The sequence below is a fragment of the Arvicanthis niloticus genome, chromosome 2, assembly GCF_011762505.2.
Source record: "Arvicanthis niloticus isolate mArvNil1 chromosome 2, mArvNil1.pat.X, whole genome shotgun sequence".
Classification (NCBI taxonomy): Eukaryota; Metazoa; Chordata; class Mammalia; order Rodentia; family Muridae; genus Arvicanthis; species Arvicanthis niloticus.
The window spans coordinates 110,794,270-110,813,608 of NC_047659.1; the positions used below are offsets into that span (position 1 = coordinate 110,794,270).

General features: G+C 36.7%; 1 protein-coding gene across 17 annotated transcripts in view; it reads left to right on the plus strand.

Annotated features, from left to right (window-relative positions):
* Nucleotides 1-19,339, plus strand: part of Macrod2 (mono-ADP ribosylhydrolase 2) — a 1,857,339-nt gene that overhangs the window by 209,283 nt on the left and 1,628,717 nt on the right. The window contains exon 4 of one of the 17 annotated variants that reach the window (XM_076929863.1): nt 10,860-10,930. The exons of the other annotated variants lie outside the window; for them this stretch is intronic. Within the exon in view, the coding sequence (XP_076785978.1) occupies nt 10,860-10,915 (56 nt within the window). The 3' untranslated portion in view covers nt 10,916-10,930. Of the gene's footprint in view, nt 1-10,859; nt 10,931-19,339 lie in introns of those variants that run through there. 17 annotated transcript variants of the gene reach the window in all.

The window sequence follows — 19,339 nt, forward strand, 5'->3', positions numbered from 1 at the left end:
AGGCATTTTGCATTTAAGCATAAATTATGTTATTATTAAGAATTACTATATTTCTAAACAAAAAATTAGACATGTATTGCTCCACATTTTATTTTGCAGATCTATTATATTTAACTAAAAACAATTGGATTTTTTGCTCATTTCTGCATTAAATCTATTGAATTTATGCCGTATTTGTTGATACATAAAAACATCAGACCTCATAAAGGTATTTAGTTGGAAAAGAGAGGAGCGTTATAATGGATTATTCATATAATTGTGGGATATTTTCTCTGACATATTAATATTTGGCATGTGGTGATCTTAAGTGTAGTTAACATTTATAGTCTCACATCTCTAAGTGACTTTGATTTAGGTACAACTGTTCATAGGCTGGACTGGACAGGGATGACAGATCACTCACTCACAGTGACTGGCAGCAGAAAGAGGAAGTCCACTAGATTCTCAGCAGGCTAGAATGCCTTAATTTTCTTTGAAGGACCTCTCCATGTCCCTTTACTTTCTTATAGGGTGCTAGATTCCAGAAAGAAAGTTCTTCAACTACAAGGGGTAGATGCTTTAAGGAGTTAGTGTTAATTTCCCCGCATTCTGTTGAACAGAACTGTAGCATTTGCCTAGATTTGTGGGCAGAACAAATAGACTTCACATTTTAAAAATGAGAAATTGTCAAGTCATAAGCAGCTATGCTCTACTGTAAACCTCTTCTGACATTTCCAATGCTATGAGCATGTGGGCGCTTGGTAAATATTATGATTAGATGTTGTTTTTATACTGTTGCAACTTATGCTTTGGAATTAAAAGCATCTCTAATTGGACCTTGTTTGAATTATTTAAAGTTTATTGCTAAACAGATAAATGTAATGAGAATGGAGTGTTTTACAGCATTTTATTATCCACCCATCCCTTTTAATTTGTGACATTATGGTTTAGTTTTGTTGTTTGTATTTAATTACCTAAGAACAATTTCTTTCAATGTAATAATAAAAAGTACAATATAAATAGAATATTGAGTGTGTGTCTCAATATCAGTTTGTTGTGTCTAGAATAAACACCTCTACTCCCTGCAGTGCTGATTCTGCAAGAGAGACTTGGCTTAGCCTTGAAAGGTTATCTATCAGCAATAGTTACAGGAAGATACACCAGGGCTTAATTCATGTAGCGACTTAATTATAACTCTTAAAAGACATTAAAGATATAATACATTAAAGAAAATGTATTTCATAGTTTGGAGACCACAAAAGGGTGAGAAAAAAATCTTTCAAACCAGCTATAATCTCCACATTGCTTTTCATGCATCCTGAACTTAAAACACCTATGAAATGCCTTCCGGTTTCCTGTAAGGTTCTCTGGGAGAGGTGATATTGTATGAAGTCCCAGGTTAGAAATTCTAGTTATTAAGCATTTCTATAATTTGGAGATTTTGATGGGTATCAAAGCATGCTAAAAGCATCATTCTTTCAGCTTCTTTTACAAGTTGCTTCTGGAAATCTGCTTTGAAATTGCTTTCTGAAAGGCCTATTCAAGGGGTATTGAAAATTAGGGTTTTTCTCCATAGCAAAATGGCAATGTGTCTGTTAGTGGATGTGTTAGACTAGATGTACCTGCTGTTACTGATCAGGGCAAGTAATGCACCATGTTTCTTCACATAAGCAAAATCAGGAGACTAAAACTTGATTGACAGACTGTCATATTGAAAATCTTAAAGCTACATTTACTTAAAATTATTTGGTGGAATGACATTATTTAACTTGGAATCTATTGTAGAAAACCTTGCTATACAGCAGTGATGTTAGCTCACAGCACCACAACATAATTGGTCTTTGAGACAGCAAATTACCTTACTCTAGGGTAATGAGTGTCCCTCAGGAACCCTCTGGCTATTTTAGTCACAAATGACAACCCATGATGTAGATTTTCAGTATTCTTAAGAGAATGCTACAAAACGAGAAGGCAATATTTCAGCTAAACATTTACTGGCAACTAATTCCTTATTAGATGAGTTTACAGATTAGATCTCAGCACACCCCCATGCCCTATACAGTATAAAAAAAAAGCAGCCCTGGTGATTCATAGGCTCTTTGAAGACTGTGTAATCCTTCCATAAAGCCAGTGGCAATCCCCATGTAGTTCTTTGGTTCTCTGAGTGCCCAGGTTTCCTTTCACTGTATTTTGATCTAGCTATACAGATTGCCTTTACTGGTTAGTTTTGGCTGCCAGTTTCTTGGGAGAGGTCATACTTCAGCGAAAGCACTCTGTAAGCTTTCTTGTATGTAAATAATTTCATGAAGCTTACATGGGATTTGAGGAAGGTTACCCCCACCTAGAAGACAGGCTGAACTCCTCATTTATACTCTGCATTTGGTGTTCTATCCATTCCCTAGCTCCACACTTTTAAGCAACACTTAAAAGATCCTTTACCCACCCGTTGCCAATTTTCAGTTCTCAGCTCATGCCAAGACTAACTTCTGTTTATCTCCTTCTGCTTTATATTCCTAGAGCAACTAGACTTAATTAGTATGTAATTGGGCATTAATCATTCCATTGTTTTTTCTACATATTCAATCACTTATTGATTCTCCTACTCAACAAGCATTTATGCTTCTTGAATAATTCTCAATGCAAGATCTTCATTCCCATGGTGGAGATGAGAATTATATTCAATTTTGACCATCTCAGTGAGGCACATAATGAAAAAATAACCATAACACAAGCACCATGTATAAAGTAGCACCCCTGGAGATCACTAATGTGATTTCCTCAAAAGAACTCCATTCCATAAAAAGATATTTTTTTATGTGTTTATTGAATGAAGAAGTGGGAAATAGGGAGCTAGGTTGGTGGGTGGACATAGTTTTCCAATGTGCAAAATATGCTGCAGAATTTCTTTTGTGGGAAAAGGAAGCAACTTAGGAAAACAAAAAGATAATTGAGTTTAGAGGATTTCAACAGAGTTCATTCTAAGATTAAGAAACAATAGAAAAAATTTTATTTGATTAAAAATATGTAGCATCTCCAGATACAGAAAACGGCCTTGATTTGTCTGCTGTCATAAATGTTTGTTCTGATTTCCCTTTGGATACTGAGCTAGTAACTGAGGTCCATCTGGGTTGCTATTCTACTACCTTACATTTTTTTCCCACAATAGTACATAGAAATTATCATAACAAACTCTTGATTATGTTACACTAGATAAACTTGTTTATGGATTGATTAGAAAACTTGGTGAAAACTCAAACTCTTAGGAGTCATCAAAAATGCACATTAAATAAAATGTACATTAAACGAGGTCTGATACTTGGAGCTTCATAACTAATAAGCTCCACCTTTTCTCTACTGCATTATGGGCATATAATTTGCCACTGATGAAAATTTTATTAAAAGAAATAATGTACTAGGTTGTAGTTCTTGTTTAGCAGGTATGGTGTAGTGAGTTCAATCTCCAGTACCACCCACACAAATATATTCCCATGTCTCATAATTGTCACGTTCAAACTAATATCTATCATTGCCTCAGAATTTAATCTACCAGACAGACTAACCCATGATTGGTCAGATGTCTTCTAGAGTGGTGGCAGAGAATGTCAGGATACTAATGCACTTAGCCCCTAGTTTGTAAAGTCATCTGGTTTTATATAAAGCTAACTTTACACTGTGAAGGAATTTGCCCAGCCCTAATGTTAGAACTAAGAACAAATTCTGAAAGAAACCTAAAAACAAAATAAAAAACCCAACCAACCAACCAAACATATAAATAAACATATAAACAAACAACAACAACAAACCCCCCACAAAAACATCCTTTTTTTTTTTTACGAATGGAGTTATCTACAAGGGAATAACATGCATCTTGACAGTAAGCCCACCATGTTTGTGGAATAGGAGTTTGAACAAAGGAAGGAAATTTAAAAAAAAAAAAAAAAAAAAAAAAAAACCCTCAAAAGACTTAAAAGTCAATGGTGACATTGTGGTTGTAAAGAAATTGCATAATTGTTCTCTTGTCTTCTAGCAGTGTGAGTCATTCAATTTCTTGGATAAATTTTTCTTATTTTTAGTACTTCTGTGCTTTAGAGTTTCATTATTTTGAAGTGTTTTTTTTTTTTTCCTCCATGTAAAGTAACTTGTTTTCTGCCCCACGCTTGAGGGCCAAAATGTCGCTGACCACTCTGTCAATGTTGGAACCCGCACTGCCAAAGGTCTTGGGGGCTAAATTGTTAGAGTCCGCACTGCCCCAAGCTGTTCCGGTCTGTGGTTTGGTCCGGGTTCAGCAAGAGAGAAAGTGAGGATGGATGCGAAGAATGGAGACCAGACAGAGTGTGATTCAATCCTGTTTATTCTTCAGTCTCTCTTCTCTCCAAGTCACTAGTTCCTAGTACCAAGTCTCAGGTCCCTAGTTCCTGCTGTAGTAAGTCTCAAGTCCTTATCCTAGTTCCAAGTTGCTAGTCTCTTTCTCAGTTCCAAGTTCTCTCCAAGTTCTTTTTCCAAGTGTCTAGTCTCAAGTTCCTAGTCCCTAGTTCCTAGTCCCTAGTGCCTCCAAGTTTCAAGTTTCCAGTCCAAGTCTCAAGTCCAAATTCCTTTCTTCTATCTGCCTCTCACCTTTTATATGTCTCACTTCTAAGTCACTCCTTTTAGTCACGCCTTTAAGTCTTGTCTCTAAATCACACCTTTAAGTCTCACACACCCCAAGGAAGATCCTGGGTATCTAAAACAAGATGTTATCAGAGTGTGCTCAGCTATTGTAGGCTGTTGTAAACAAGTCTTTTGTCAGGGTATATGGCTCAAGATGGCTGCAAGGATGATAGCCGCCTTCTGTCAGCTCCCCACATTGTTTTACATTATTTTTAATATTAAAAGAAACATAAGCAAAAACCACAATAGGCCTGTGGTTTAATAGTTATCTTCCTCAAATTCTTTCAAAGATCCTTGGGTTGCTATGAGCCCAGAATGAAATCTATTATTAGAATGCTCCCTCTGCCAGGTTTTTATTTCTAATATGTTGTTTATTTTTTAATCATCTTTTGAATTATTGACTATTTTATGGTGTCTTATAACAGCAATTTCTATTTGTTTTATGTACTTTGTATGGTAGATTTCATTTTCTGACTCACTCTATTATATGTAATGGCTTAGCTTTGAAGTCTTTGCTTGATATAGGGGGGTGTTAATTTGCTTTAACACGTTATTGTCTAAAATAGTTCAGGTTCTGTAAAAGCTTTATCTTGAAACACTCTGAAAGGTACTTTCTTTTTTATACTCATGTGCATAAAAGATGCTTGTAATTCACCCTTGTACTCTTGACGCATGCTGAGATATTAAGGGGCGGCTGGCTGGCTCTGCTAGATAATGTTGAAATGCATAGACTTAGATTTCAAAGCAATTGTTACATTTCCCTGTGACAGTCTTCTTCCAATATTTTATTACCACTCCAGCCTTTTTAACCAGAGCCGTCTAGCACTTGTTTTGCTTCTAATTGTCTCCTAATTGTTTCTTTTTCTCCCCTCACCTTGACTCCCAAGAATGACCTACCCATGTCCTCTGAACTTTCCTGCAATTTTTAACTGATGCCCTAGAGTTCTGTGTCCTTTCTTATTCTTGTCAGTTCTTCTCCAATGAGGCATGACCAGAAGACTGCTGTATTCTTGAGAGGTGTGTTCTTAGAATGGAGTGCCAGGTGGATAGGCAGGAGTCAACAGTACAGTGACAGCAGTAATTCCACTCCAATTAGATTTTAAAATGGGTCGCTTGATAGGGGAGCAGTGATGTGCGCCCCGCTGGGAATTTGTTCCTCAGTACTAGGTTGCTAGAGGAGGTGATCCAAAACAGGAGAGAGCTAAGAATAGAAAAATTAAGACAATTTGGATGGTCCTTAAGACAGTGACAGTGTAAATATTAATCTATTTTTGCCAACCATTTATCATACATCACATGCAAAGTTAAGACTTCTGTGTAACACCCATCTTGAGTATGTGTCAGTTGATTTCATTGTTAGTATATTGGCTTTCTTTTTCTTCAATAGACCACAAGTGTCTTCTTAGGATATATCTTTATTTTTGTTCTTTCTGTGGATCAAGTCTTAACCGAGTATCTCACGTGGCTGTGGTCAAGGTCCTAGCCAAGGCTAGATTTTGCTCTGGAGGCAGAATTTGGTGATGATGTGCTGTCTTGTTTCTGTTGTTTTGTTTTTTTCTTGATGGACCTATTCAGTTACTTGTAATTGTTGGGCTGAGATTGCTGACTGGCTGCTCTCCAGAGCTGTTCTCGGTCTTAAGGCTGCCTCAGCTCTTTGTCACATGCCTTCTCCAGTATGGTTGCATGCTTCCCTCAAGCCATCACTGGGCAACAGAAAGACTCTTGAAACCCAGATTCTACAAATGTATGTAATAAACTCATATTTAACATGCTTCATAATCATCTATGTCATATCATCTTTTCAATACTCTGTTGCTTAGAAGCAAATAATAAGTGTTTCCTATACTCAACAGGAGAGGAAACTGTAAGAAATGGAGGTAGGAATCCTGTGAGGGAGTCTTTGGAAGGAATCCTCTGTCGGCCAGTATTTCTATTTCTCCTCCATACCTGTTTCCCCCATTCTACCCAAAAGTGGATTATTAGCTGAAAATAGATCACCCGAAATAAAGATTTTATTATTCAGCTTCTCTCCTAGGTTTGGCTATGCAGTGAGGCATGGACTTAAGTAAAGGGATCTGGATGGCTGGAGTTGCAGGTTCTCTACCATCCGCCTCACTTCTTCAGGGTAAGAGGAAAAGAAAGCTTTATATTAAACTTCATGTTTTATTGTTTTAAAAGGCATTTGTACACGAATATGTTTTCCATTAAGCTTGCCCCTACCTCATATCTACCTAAAATCCTTTTTTGTCCTTCTTCTTCCTATTGGTTCCCTTTGTGCTCCATATCCATACAGTTTCACTTCTACTTTAATGGTATGTATGATTTCATGTGACTGTATAAAATCTAGAGATACAAATGAGAGAAAACATGTATTTGTTTTTCGGAAAGTGGCTTAATTTGCTTAATACAGTCACCCCATTGCCTTCATTTTCCTGCAAGCGAAGTAACTATTTTTCTTTGCTGTTGAAAAGTTTCATTGTGTACATGTACCACATTTTGTTTGTCCATTCCTCTGTTGATAGCCAATAAGGTTGTTTTTGTATTGTAAATAGTCGTGCAGTAAGCATAGATACACAAGTATTTCTATGATGTGTTGACCAAAAGTCCTTTGGTAAATCCTGAGGAGTAGTATAACCATGTCATATGGTAAGTCTCTTCCAAATTTTTAAAGAAAACGCCTCACCAAATTCCATAGAGGCTGGAGTAGGTCACGATCCTACCAGGAGTGTATACTTAACCTTTTTCTCTTCATCCCCACAGTATTTGTTGGTTTGTCTTCTTGATGACTGACTTTCAAGCGTTATTATTTCTGACTACTCTTGCCAGATACTTCCTTGATTTTCTCATCTGATGGGCAGATCCATGACAGTGCTGTCTTGCCCTGCACCTATCACGTCTGGTCCAGAACCCATCAACCTGTGAGGCAAGAGCTGGCCTCTTCAGCTCCCTGTCTCCATCCAAGGATAAGTTCTCTTTATAACCATGTGGGTGCAGTCTTTGTTACCATTTTTCAGTGGAAGAGGTTTTTAAGGCATTTGAAGTGACCTCTAAGTGCAGCTTAAATATAACTAGAACATCCAGTTCGCTAATTCAAGGGTGTCAAGTATGGCATTTGCCAGTCTAATAACAGTGAATTAAAAACTTGCTGAGAATTTTTTATTGTTTATAGCAATAATTCTTTGAAAACTATGTTTTCCATTCTAGCTTTGATCTTATCCTAAAGAGAAACAGTCTTTATCTGACACTTTACCTGACCTGTGTGAGCACTCTTCAGCCCAGCCCTGACTCACTTTATCTGACTGTTAGGCTGCAGTCAGCTCACAGTGTATACAACCAAACTGAATTGTCTCAATATAGTTAAAAGATGGTCTAGAGTAGCCATGTACCCTGAGTTGAGAAATTGTACATTTCAGGAAGACCATGAGGGGTCCATGACTATGTCTCCTTAACTGTGACTCCTAACTTATGTGAGGCTGGATAATTTTAGTCAGTATAAAGCCCAAAAATCATCTCACGGTGGTAGGAATTGGTGTCCCCACACTTGTGGATTCACACGAATTTCACAAGAAACTGGAATGTTAAAGTGAGACATATTTAAGAAGGATTGTTATTATATTATATTATATAATATATTATAATATATATAATATTCTAGATTGTTCATTAATCTCCACATTTATAGTGTATGTTTCATGGCAGTGTGGTAATGAAGTTATTATTAATTTTTAAGATCACAAAGTAACCCTTTATTATTTAGTAAATTGCACAATGCAGAGGTACAGCTCTGCTTTCTCAGGTCACCCTCTGCCTTCTGTTCTCCTTTCATGTGTTGCTTGTGACCTGACACTCGTGGAATGTTCTTTTAAAGACTGGTGATGAATGCATTGTTTCTCATTCTCTGTTGTTCAAGTATCACAAGGTTTCAAACCTTTTTGCCAAAATTGATAATAATATATTCAACCTCTAGTAGACAAAACTGCCCAACATCTTTAGAATGGAATGAAAATAAGGATTCATTTGCTTTTCCCAGCAGTAACTGTGGCTGTGTGAGGAAGTTAAGGGTAGAACATAAATGAACCCAAAGAAAACATTGATAGTCTGGCTTTGGCTGGGTCGTGGACACTGCAGGTGTTCTTAAATGCTGTGTATGCAGAAAGGAAAGGCATACTGTTTGGGAAGCCTCTGAAAAGAGTGACATAGTATTTAAGTTGGGCCTTAGCTAGATAGGGGATGACAGAGGACATCCTGATTACTTTGAGACTCTCTTGGCATAAAGGACAGCAACTCTTCCTAGAGCTGTCTGAGCTCTCTGCGGCCTACCCCCAACCTGAAGGTGCATGACGTTAGGATGTAGGCTGGAGTGCCTAAGTGAGCTCTGGAGGGCTGGTGTTAGGGGTCTGTGAAGCAGAAGGTGTGTCCCACTATTAGCACAGTGGCTTGAAATTTAATTTGAGAACATACTTCATGGCTAAAATTCTTATAAAAATCTATTGAAAGGCCACTTCCATAACAGTGGAACACTTCATTTATTTATTCCTATGGCAAACATTAGGTAAGGCTATATTTAAAGGAAGTGAATATTAGTGTAGGACATTAATCTAGCCAGAAGGTGTGTTGAATGTGAATTAAACTAAAAACACATGCACAGGCACGTGAACATGTGTGTGCATGCAAATGTAATGTAAGAAAAAAGTGCCAGTAGAGGAATTATTTAGCTGTGACAATTTGGAAATCCCTTAAGAAGCATTTTGAAAGTCAAATTTGACATAAAAATATGGGTAAAAGTTGAATGTTTTGGCAGAGAAAAAAGGTATTCCAGATATAAGATTCAATGTTGAAGAAAGCCTCTGCTGGGAACTATGGGGGTTCCTCATGGTGAGTGGAGAAGGTGTAGTCACATGAATTTGTAAACTTGATAAATATTATACATTCACCATGGGAGGGGAAACTGGGCCTTATGTTTTCATAATAAACATGATAAAAATGTTGGAGGGCAGGACATGGTAGCAGAAGTATAATTCCATCTCTACCTTCACGGGTCATCCACATCCCATTTACACAGCGTGTGAATAAGAATCACATGAGATCTAACCTAACAACTTCACTGATTGGTCTTTGTTATCTCAACACAAGCTAGGATCATCTAGGAAGAGGGAACCTCACTTAAGAAAATGTTTCCATAAGACTCGCCTGTGGGCAAGTGTTTGGGGGCTTTTGTTGATTGATAGTCAATGTATGAAGGTCTGCTGTGAGCTCCTTGGAACAGGTGGTCCTGGGTTGTATAAAAAAAGCAAACCGAGTGAACCATAGAAAGCTAGCCAGTAAGCAGCATTCTTCAATGGCTTCTAGAAAAGACTATTTGGACATGGGTTTAAGCCAATAGAAAATTTTCCATAGTCAGCTGGCAACTACACTGGGTGTTTGGGATCCCAGTGTAGCACTGATCCTTTCACAGAAGACTTTAAACACACACACACACACACACACACACACACACACACACACACACACACACACACACACAATGTTATGGGTCGATAAACTTCATTTAACAAGAACAATTAGCCAGTAGTGGAACTTCAGAAACCAAAAAGCAAGGTTAGTATATTTACGGACTTTCCAGAATTATGGATTTTGATGGATTAGGGGTTGCTCTTAGACCACAGCACAGGCAGCAGCTGCTCCTCCTCCTCTGTGGGGCGGTGGGCTGTGAGCAACCCCTCCCACAGAGAGGCCAACAGTCACCAGGAACAGACCTCAGGCCCTAGAGAGATTTACATACTAATGAGGTACCTGAAGGCCAGAGGGTGGAGCCAATTAAACATTCTTCCCCAGCCCCTCCCCCTCTCTCCCTCCCTATTTAACTCAGGTCTGCCCTGGGTTTTATTGGGGGCGGAGGGGTGGAGAGTCGGGGTGGAAGGTGGAGGGGGTGCATCCAGATCCATCCACCATCTGCCATGACATTAAAGCCAGTAAAAACCCATGGACTTTCTCATGTTATTGGGACTGTGCCATGAAGAACCATGGAGCCATAGCAGCTATGCCTAACTTCCAGCCTGGAGGAACCCAGAGCGTTCCCAGACAACTACCCACACCCTGGCATGAGGAACTCAGCATTCCCAGCAACTCCTCCTCCTCTTCCTCTTCTTTTTAGTTTTTAAATATGCTTTGTGAACCTTTTTATTTTTTGGATATTATAATTATATGATTTTCCCCCTCTTCCCCTCTTTCAGAACAGCAAGTCTATTGGTGCCATCCTTGTTCAAGTCATGTGCAGCCCTTTTGGTGAGATCTTGTGGGTGAATCTTCTCTGACATCTGATTTCACAGCAAACCTCCTATTCCTCTGGCTTTTAAAATCTTGCCAATCCCTTTCCCACTGTGATCCCTGAGCTGTCAATGCCAGAGTTGTGTTATAGATGCTGGGCTTCACAACTCTGCATTTTGATTGGCTGTTGTTTTTTGTAATGACCTCTGTGTTACAACAAGAATTTCCCTTGATATGGTATGAGGACTATATTAATCTGTGGGTATAAGATGAAGTATTTAGAGTGTAGTCACAGATTATGCTGGTTTAGTAAATTGGTAGTTTTAAGTTTTTCTGTAAGGTCCATGATTTCACTAGTCATGGGTAGGTAGCTCCAGTACCAGGCAGGGTTTCCTTGTAGTTTAGTCAGTTTTAAGTCCAATTAGAGAACTGTTGGTTACCACTAATGTGCCACTGTTATACCCTAGGGGTTTTAGTGTCATGCTGGTCATTGTTATGGTTTAAAGGTGTCATAGCTTGGTAGGATTGTTAACTGCCTCCTCCTTGTTAATCTTTGGAAGCTAATATGGTACCTTTTCCTACCATGAAAGCCAGTCATTAGGGAAGAAGATTTCAGGTCATATTCTGCTTAGGTCTCCTGGGCTCTGTGTCCAAAGTCCATGGCATTTTAAGCAATAGGGACTTACCTTTTATTTTGAGGGGTTAAGATATTCAACCAAGGACAGTATCAATAGCTTATTCTATTTTGGAAGTCTCTTGCACAACCATGATCAATAATTTGAAAGGGGACTTCTCGTGCTTTACCAAGATTTTTGTTAGATCATTTATGGGTCTTGTCAGTCAAGATGAAACATTTTAACTTAAATTGTATATTTATATGTAAATACAGATGTAAAAATTGTATATGTGTTTTAGGCAGATAGATAGTATGATTCCTTCTGAATCATTTTTCAGATATCCTTACTGTGATCCTACCCTCCTTCTTCTGTATTTCTATCCCTCTCCTCCCACCCTTTATTTTGTCTATTTTGTCCTTCATATCAGTTATACCCTATTGTTCTTCCCCCATCCACACAATGCTTTCTCTTCTTGCTTTCTTGGTTTCTGCAGATTCATTCACCTGTAAAGATGTGAAGCTAGGAATAGATAAGAAAGAACACATGGAATTTGTCTTTCAGGTCCTGGATTACCTCATTAATATGACTTTTCTAGTTCCATCCACTTACCTGCAAACTTCATGATTTTATTTTCCTTTACAGCTGAATAGTATTCCATTGTGTATATGTAACTCATTTTTATTTCACCCATTGAAAATATTTACATTGTTTTCATTTCCTAGGTATTATAACTAGAGAAACAATGAACATGTCCGAGCAAGTATCTGTTGAGTAGGATGTTCTTGACTCTCTCTGAGAGTCAAGTAAGAGAGCTGCTAGGAAGAGGGACATGACTTGATTTCTTCAGCCTGTGGGATCTGGTTTCCTAAGGGGGAGGGTCTATGTTCTCACAAACTATAAATACCAATCATGAATATTGAAGGATTTCTCCAACAAATATGATTGAGTACTTCCTAAATACCAGGTATTATTCTAGAAATTTGAAATACAATATAGAAAAGATCTTTATCTCCAAGGAGTGTGTAGTGCATGAAAATAACAAATAACTATTATTCAAAAAAAGTAAAACCATAAATGAGAAAAATAATACAGAGAGATGCTATGACAAAGAAGAAAGAGTGGGATAGTGGGTCAGATTGAGAGTTGTAGGTATCATATTTTAATAAAGGATGGAGAATCCCATCTGAAAAGATGAAGGCTCAGATGAGACCTTAGTAGTTAAAAAGAATCTACTATGAGAAGATTCCAGTGGATGATGGTTTTGGAGAGAGGAAGATGTTTCAATTCGCAGAGGAGCCAGAGAGCAGTGTGGGTAAATCTCTAGTAAAGGCTGAGATGTGATAAGGAGTGAGAGCTAGAGGCAAGCAGGGCAGGCTAAGCCACCATGAAGAGTGTGTGCTTTGTCCAAATAGTCATGGTATTTTCCTGGAGAAGAGTGTGATGGTCCAGCAAGTGTGATGTGGTGACTTCGGTAGTAATAGAGGGAAATGATCACCTGGAAGGAAACCTTTGTGTACAGTCATTGCTCTGTCTTTTCTCCACACTACAGACTGTCTTTCCCTCCTGTCTTCTAACTGTCTTTGGTAAAATAGCCACCAGTGGAAAACATGACGATCTAGAAATAAGTTTAACATGGTACCTTTCCAACATATTATATTATTTCTGAAGAGATAAATGAACTTGAACATACAGCAAAACATTTCTTATACATGTGTTTTAAATGTGGATATAGCAACAGAGAGAGGAATCCTTTCAGATTAGTGAAGTAAGTTAGGTGTTAGCTGTCTAAGACATACTTGGCATAGTGTCTCAACCAAACCAAATCACTCCTATCCCTTAAAAATGTACAGAATGTTTTACATTGAAATATGAATGAACATAAGATGAACAATTTTCATGTAATTTATTTATAGTTTATGTGTGTGTGACAGAGACTGTGTATGTTTATGTATATATAAGAGCATGCGTATGTGTACATGTTTGTATATATATGAATGTGAGTGTGTATGAATATGTGTAAGAGTGTGTTGTATGTATATGTATATGTAAAAGTATATTTATGTGTACATGGTTGTGTGTGTGTGTATGTGTATACCATTGCATCTTGAAATCCAAACTTTGCAACTAAGTTCCAATCTTCTTATAGATCTTCTTTATTGAGCAAGTGTTAGTATAGGATATACTTGAGTTTGAATGATACTATTTGTTTATGTAAAATGAATTCTTTTTATGTGTTAAAATTCTTTTGTGCATAATAGCTAATAACATTTTTCATATCTTAATAGGGAGCTTAACAGAAGCATAAATGAACTTAGATAGTTTATGGAGATATTTTATAGGCAAGTAGTTTATTTGAAAATTAATTACTGCATGGAATACATTTGTCATAGAGATATTCCAGCATCATTTCAATAGTAAAGCGTAGACATCACGAGACTCTTTTGTTACACACCTTTTTTTGAACACTCTTCTCCAAGGTTCATATGTATATGTTTATCAAAGGTGGGGCTTTTAAGTTGATTTTAAAAGATACTGGATATTTAGCTTGATTTATAATTGTTTTAATTATCCCCTTATGAATCAAAACAAGTGAATTTTCTTTGCAACCATCCTAGAGATCTTATCAATGCCTTGGTATGTTAAAGGCAGTAGCAACTGTTCATAATTCAGTCATGTAAATTCATGATATAACAGACTGTCTCTTAGCAGAGAAATAGGAGTTACGTTATGATTCCCATGTATGTGACACTGCAGTCGTCCCACAGATTTTACTCACAGCAGCTTCCTGACTGCTGATACTTTATGAATGTGCAGATATAGAAGACTGTATTTCCACGAATGGGCTATATGATCTATGTGTATTCCACTTAGTATGGTTAGTTTTTTAATAAGGCATATATTATGGCTTAATTTTAAAACACAGAAACCTGATGAAGAGCACAATTGTGACACAGTGATAAATCCTTCCATTTGCTGAGCAGTTCAGTTTATTTGGGGTTAAGCACTGCTTCTCTAAGTTGAATACTATCTATTAAATATTCTTTAAATTGTCACAGTTGTCCATACTGCTCATATGTGCCTGCAAAATCATAATGTAAATAATATTTTATGGCATGTCCCTTCTTCCCACTGATATGCTATGAAGTGACAAAGTTTCATCGCACACAAGATTGTCCCCTACTAGATTCTGATAATCAAGAAGTATGACAACTTATTTATTGGGTATGTTTAGGCTCTGGTTCCAGGTCTCAATAGAATTTTGAGTTACTACTCTTGTTCTGTAAATTATGCAGACTGATTCTGCTAAAACAGCCATAGGACAGCTTCATGACATATTCTTATGGAATTGTCTATGAGCATCGAAACATAGGTAGAATGTCAGACAAATAAATATGAATTTTCATATCATGCTTATTAATCTGATTCATTAATAACAGTAATGATGTTTTCTGAAATGACTTTTTGAGCCTTTGTTGTAGACTCTAGCTCACTTTGAACAAAAATCTCTTTTATATATATTATAAAAAATATTTACTATAGAATGACCTTGAAGAAAATTGATCTATTTTCTTTCTTGATATAGTATTTTACTATGTAGCCAAAAATGCCCTGCAACACATTATTAATCCAGGCTGGCCTCAGTTTACCTTGTAGTCCTCTGTTTTAGTCTTCTTCATGCTGAGATTACAGGTTTGTACCATACAATCAGACCATCAGCTGAAATTTTAGATTGAAAACCTAAACCTTCGGCAATTCTTTTGCCAAATGTATACACAATATAGATGTGTGAACTTATACATGCATATGAAGTTCACAGGTAAGTTCTTCAAAATAAAAAAGACTCAAAAATGAACAACTGTCCTCTAATGGAATGATGAATAAATATATTTTAGTGGATTCATACAATACAACAATATATAGCACTGAAGAAAGCACACATCTATCAATATGAATAACACAAATGCTTTGCTTGTGTGAAAGAAGTCTCACACACACACGATGTGTGATTCCATTTAAATAAACTTCATGAACCGATAGAGTTATAGTATAAAGAGATGTAAATAAAGATTCATGATTAAGCAAAAGTAGCAAATGGTTAGTATAAGAAGGGAATTGGCATCTCCTTGATCAATGGTTGTGGTTATGAAGGGTGCTGCATGGTACTTTACAAGAATTTCTAGTGCTCTTTTTCTTTGCGTAGATGCTGGTGTTCAAGCATTTATAGTAAATTTTATGTACAAGATGTTAATTATGTTTCTCAAAACTTAAAAAAAGCACTTATTCTACCTACTTAACTCTAGAACTCTTCTGGGGATTGATATTTGTAAAAGTACTTTTCAGAATAAAAGGGATAATGGTACTTGTGGAAGCCTCTGAACAAAGGAAAAGCATGAGACTCAAGGTTTCTTACATAGTCAATGACTTCTGTTTGCTGTGCACAGACAAATATTCATTGACTGAGATTCCCAGAATTCTACAATCTGTTAAAAAAAAAAAACTCAATGAATAAATCGATTGCTATGTGTGTGTGCGTTCTGTATCCTATTTCTTGGTCATACCTGGAGCTGATGCAGCAGTGTGCCCTGTACCCCAACACCTAGATATTTTTTTAGGTTCTCTAAAGTCACTCAGAAAAGTATGACTGCTGATTATTTGACAGAGGGATAAATCACTCACCGCTCTTTCTCTGGTATAAGTTATTTTTCTAGAAGTAAAGTACTCACTTACTAATAATGAAATTAGCAAATGCTGCCCTAGTGTCTTTTTGTGACAATTCATTATGTGCAGCAGCATACTGCTTTGTGCAAATGTGTTATGTAAATCTCATATAATGACGTCTCATAATACCAACAATTTTAGTGATTGTGAATCACATACTCAGAGAGTTGTCACAAAATAATTCTGTATAACTCCAAACTCCCTGTTCTTTGTTGCCAGAGCCTGCATGTCACAGTTGCCTCATTTAGTTCTAGGATATTCAGTAATGAATGTTTCTTTATTTATTGGTGACATATCTTGGTCTATCTATTGTAGTTATGACAGAAACTACAAACTGGGTAGTTTGTAAGAAAATAAATTTCCATTACAAGTGAGAGGACAAATCCCTCTCTCTTCTTACAAAGCCAATAACAATAAGGCCCCACCAGCATTGCTTCATCTTCCTCTAACTGTATCAGTGAAGCTTCATGTCCACATATCATCAACATATAGACTGGGAAATACATTTCCAAAGCATAAACTTTGATAAACATACTCAAGTTTTAATGGTACATTTGTATAGAATAAGAATGATAAGATATTTATTCTCATTCCATTAATTTTTTTGATGTGACTTTTAACCTTCTTTGGCCAAACACTTATTTTGAATCAGTATTAAAGGCAGAGACAGTCAAATCACCTATTTCAAAGAGTGCTTCAGCTTTGCACAAATTTCTGAAACTCAGCTTGGCCAGATTGAAAGCCCAGTTTTCTGGTTTCAGTTTCTGTCTCACAAGTAGGAAACCATTGAGTAGAAGATCCTGGCTGATAAGCATGAGTGATGGGCACTGAATACATGTGGTCTGAATAAGACAGAAGCACTACTGTGGGCAAGGCACATCATTTTTGTATAGGAATTTGCTAGAAAGATAAATCAATTGATAGGAGATATAATTTTAATGTTAGTCAACATTGCTAGAATATATAATTTTAAATGTATAAGGAAAGTTTTAGTTAACTTAATAAGAGATCATTATCATCACTTTTGGTAGATCTGTTTAAACTGTATTCTCTTGTTATACTTTTCATAAGTATAACAAATTCTTATAAGAATTTATCCATTTCTTCTGTATTCTATTATTTGAGAATCTAGGTTCTCAAATACTGCATATTGATTTCCTCTTCTATTTATATCTAAATGGTTCTGTTGTTTCTGTTCCTGTTGAATTCCAGTTTTATTCCACTATTGCTAATAATTAATTTTCTATTCTTATTTTTGCAGAAGGTTTCATGGGCTGTTGAGAAGACTTGTAGTCCCTGGGTTTGAGTAGAATATTGTGCAGATTTATATTAAATCAGTTTAGTCAATGACATTCTCTAAGTTTCCTTTATTGATTTTTTTTTTTCTGAATGTTCTATTCACTGATGAGCTAAGTTACCTCCTATTTTAAATGGGCCTATCTGTCTTTGTAAACAGAACTGCTTGCTTATATTATGTATGTAAATTATGTCTCATATGTATGAATATGCATTTTATGTATTTTATGGATAGTTTTCTTTATTAATATGTACACATTAATGTGTAGAGTTCTTTCATTATGTTATTTGTTGTATACTATATCAGACTTAGCAGAGGGTTTTTTATTTTGGTTTTGGCTTCTGTTCATTTGGTTTGTTGACTTTTATCTTTTCACTTTTATTTTTATGTTTCTTTTCTAGTGCAGTGTTGTTTTATTTTTTAAGTGGTTGCTGGTTTTTTGTTGTTGTTGTTGTTGTTGTTTTTGTTGTTGTTGTTGTTCTTGACAAAGTCTCTTGTAATGCAGACTGCCCTCAAACTTTGAATAAGTAAGGATGACAGCCTTTAACATCTGTCCTTCTACTTCCACCTTCCAAGTTTGGGGATTACAGGCAGGTGTCTCCACATCCTGTTTATGTGGTGCTGGAGACTGAACCCAGGGCTTTGTGTATACTAGCCAGGCACTCTATCTAATAGTCTGTAGTAACAGATCATTGAATATTATGTTAAGTCCAGTCACCTAGTCTATGCCTTTAATTGGAGAGTTAATAGCCTTTACATAAAGATGCCATTGAAAGAGATGCTGGTAATTGCTGTAATTTTGTTGGTGTGGTTGTGGTTGATTCAATTATTGTTTGTTCTTCATTTCTGCTCTCTTATTCATATACATTTGTTTGATTTATTGTGTCGGATGGAGTTTATTCTTTTGTAAAAGTACCTTTTATTTAACTGAGACATTTGTTGTCTCTGAGGCTTCCTGCCTCCATCTGTTAACCTAGACCTAGTCCTGGCAGCTTCTAGCCTCCCTCCAATTTAATCTAGGCCTAGAATGTTTTCCACCTCTGAAACTTGCTGTTGAAAAAGCTCACCCCTTCCTAGCTCTTTCTGAACTCTTACTACTGATTGAACTCCTTTCCTAAATAACTAATTCAATCTGCCCCCACCCCCACCCCCCATTCTCCTGAATTGCTTGACTTGGCCTCAAACTAACTCTAGTAATCTGTTCTAATTTTCTGGCTTCTCATTCTCTGTCTCATTCTGGTTTTACCTGTGTCTAGCTTGTTCTCTCTTCAACCTGTCTCTGTAAAACTCTCCCAGTAAAGCTGCCTCCTACTTCTCTTCTCTGCCTGCACTGATCTCTTAAGTTCCCTTTCCTCTCTCTTATGACAGTGGGACATATCCTATTCTGTCAAATCTTTCTGATTCATCTCTTTGTCTGCCACTCAATTAGGCTTCACTTTCAAACATGACTGCTTCTTTCTACAAACTAACTTTACCTTCATTGTTTGGGATTAAAAGTTTGTACTAAGGGCATGTCAGTATTCCAGCAGGAGGGACTAAAGGTATGTGCTAAAGGGTGAGCCACACAACTAGAAATAGCTTTGATGTTTTAGTAAATAACACAATCTGAGGATTACAGTGTGATTAAATATCCTGCAGCATTCTTTCCTAGAATTTCTCTGTTCACCTAGTCCTCATGTGTAACTCATTCTTCCCTATATTCTTTTATGACTGGAGCTGTCTTTTTTCCTCCTGTATGCAAGACTCCTTTAAGTATCTTCTGCTGTCCTGGCTTGGGGGACATGGAATGCTCAAAATTGTGATCATATTAAAA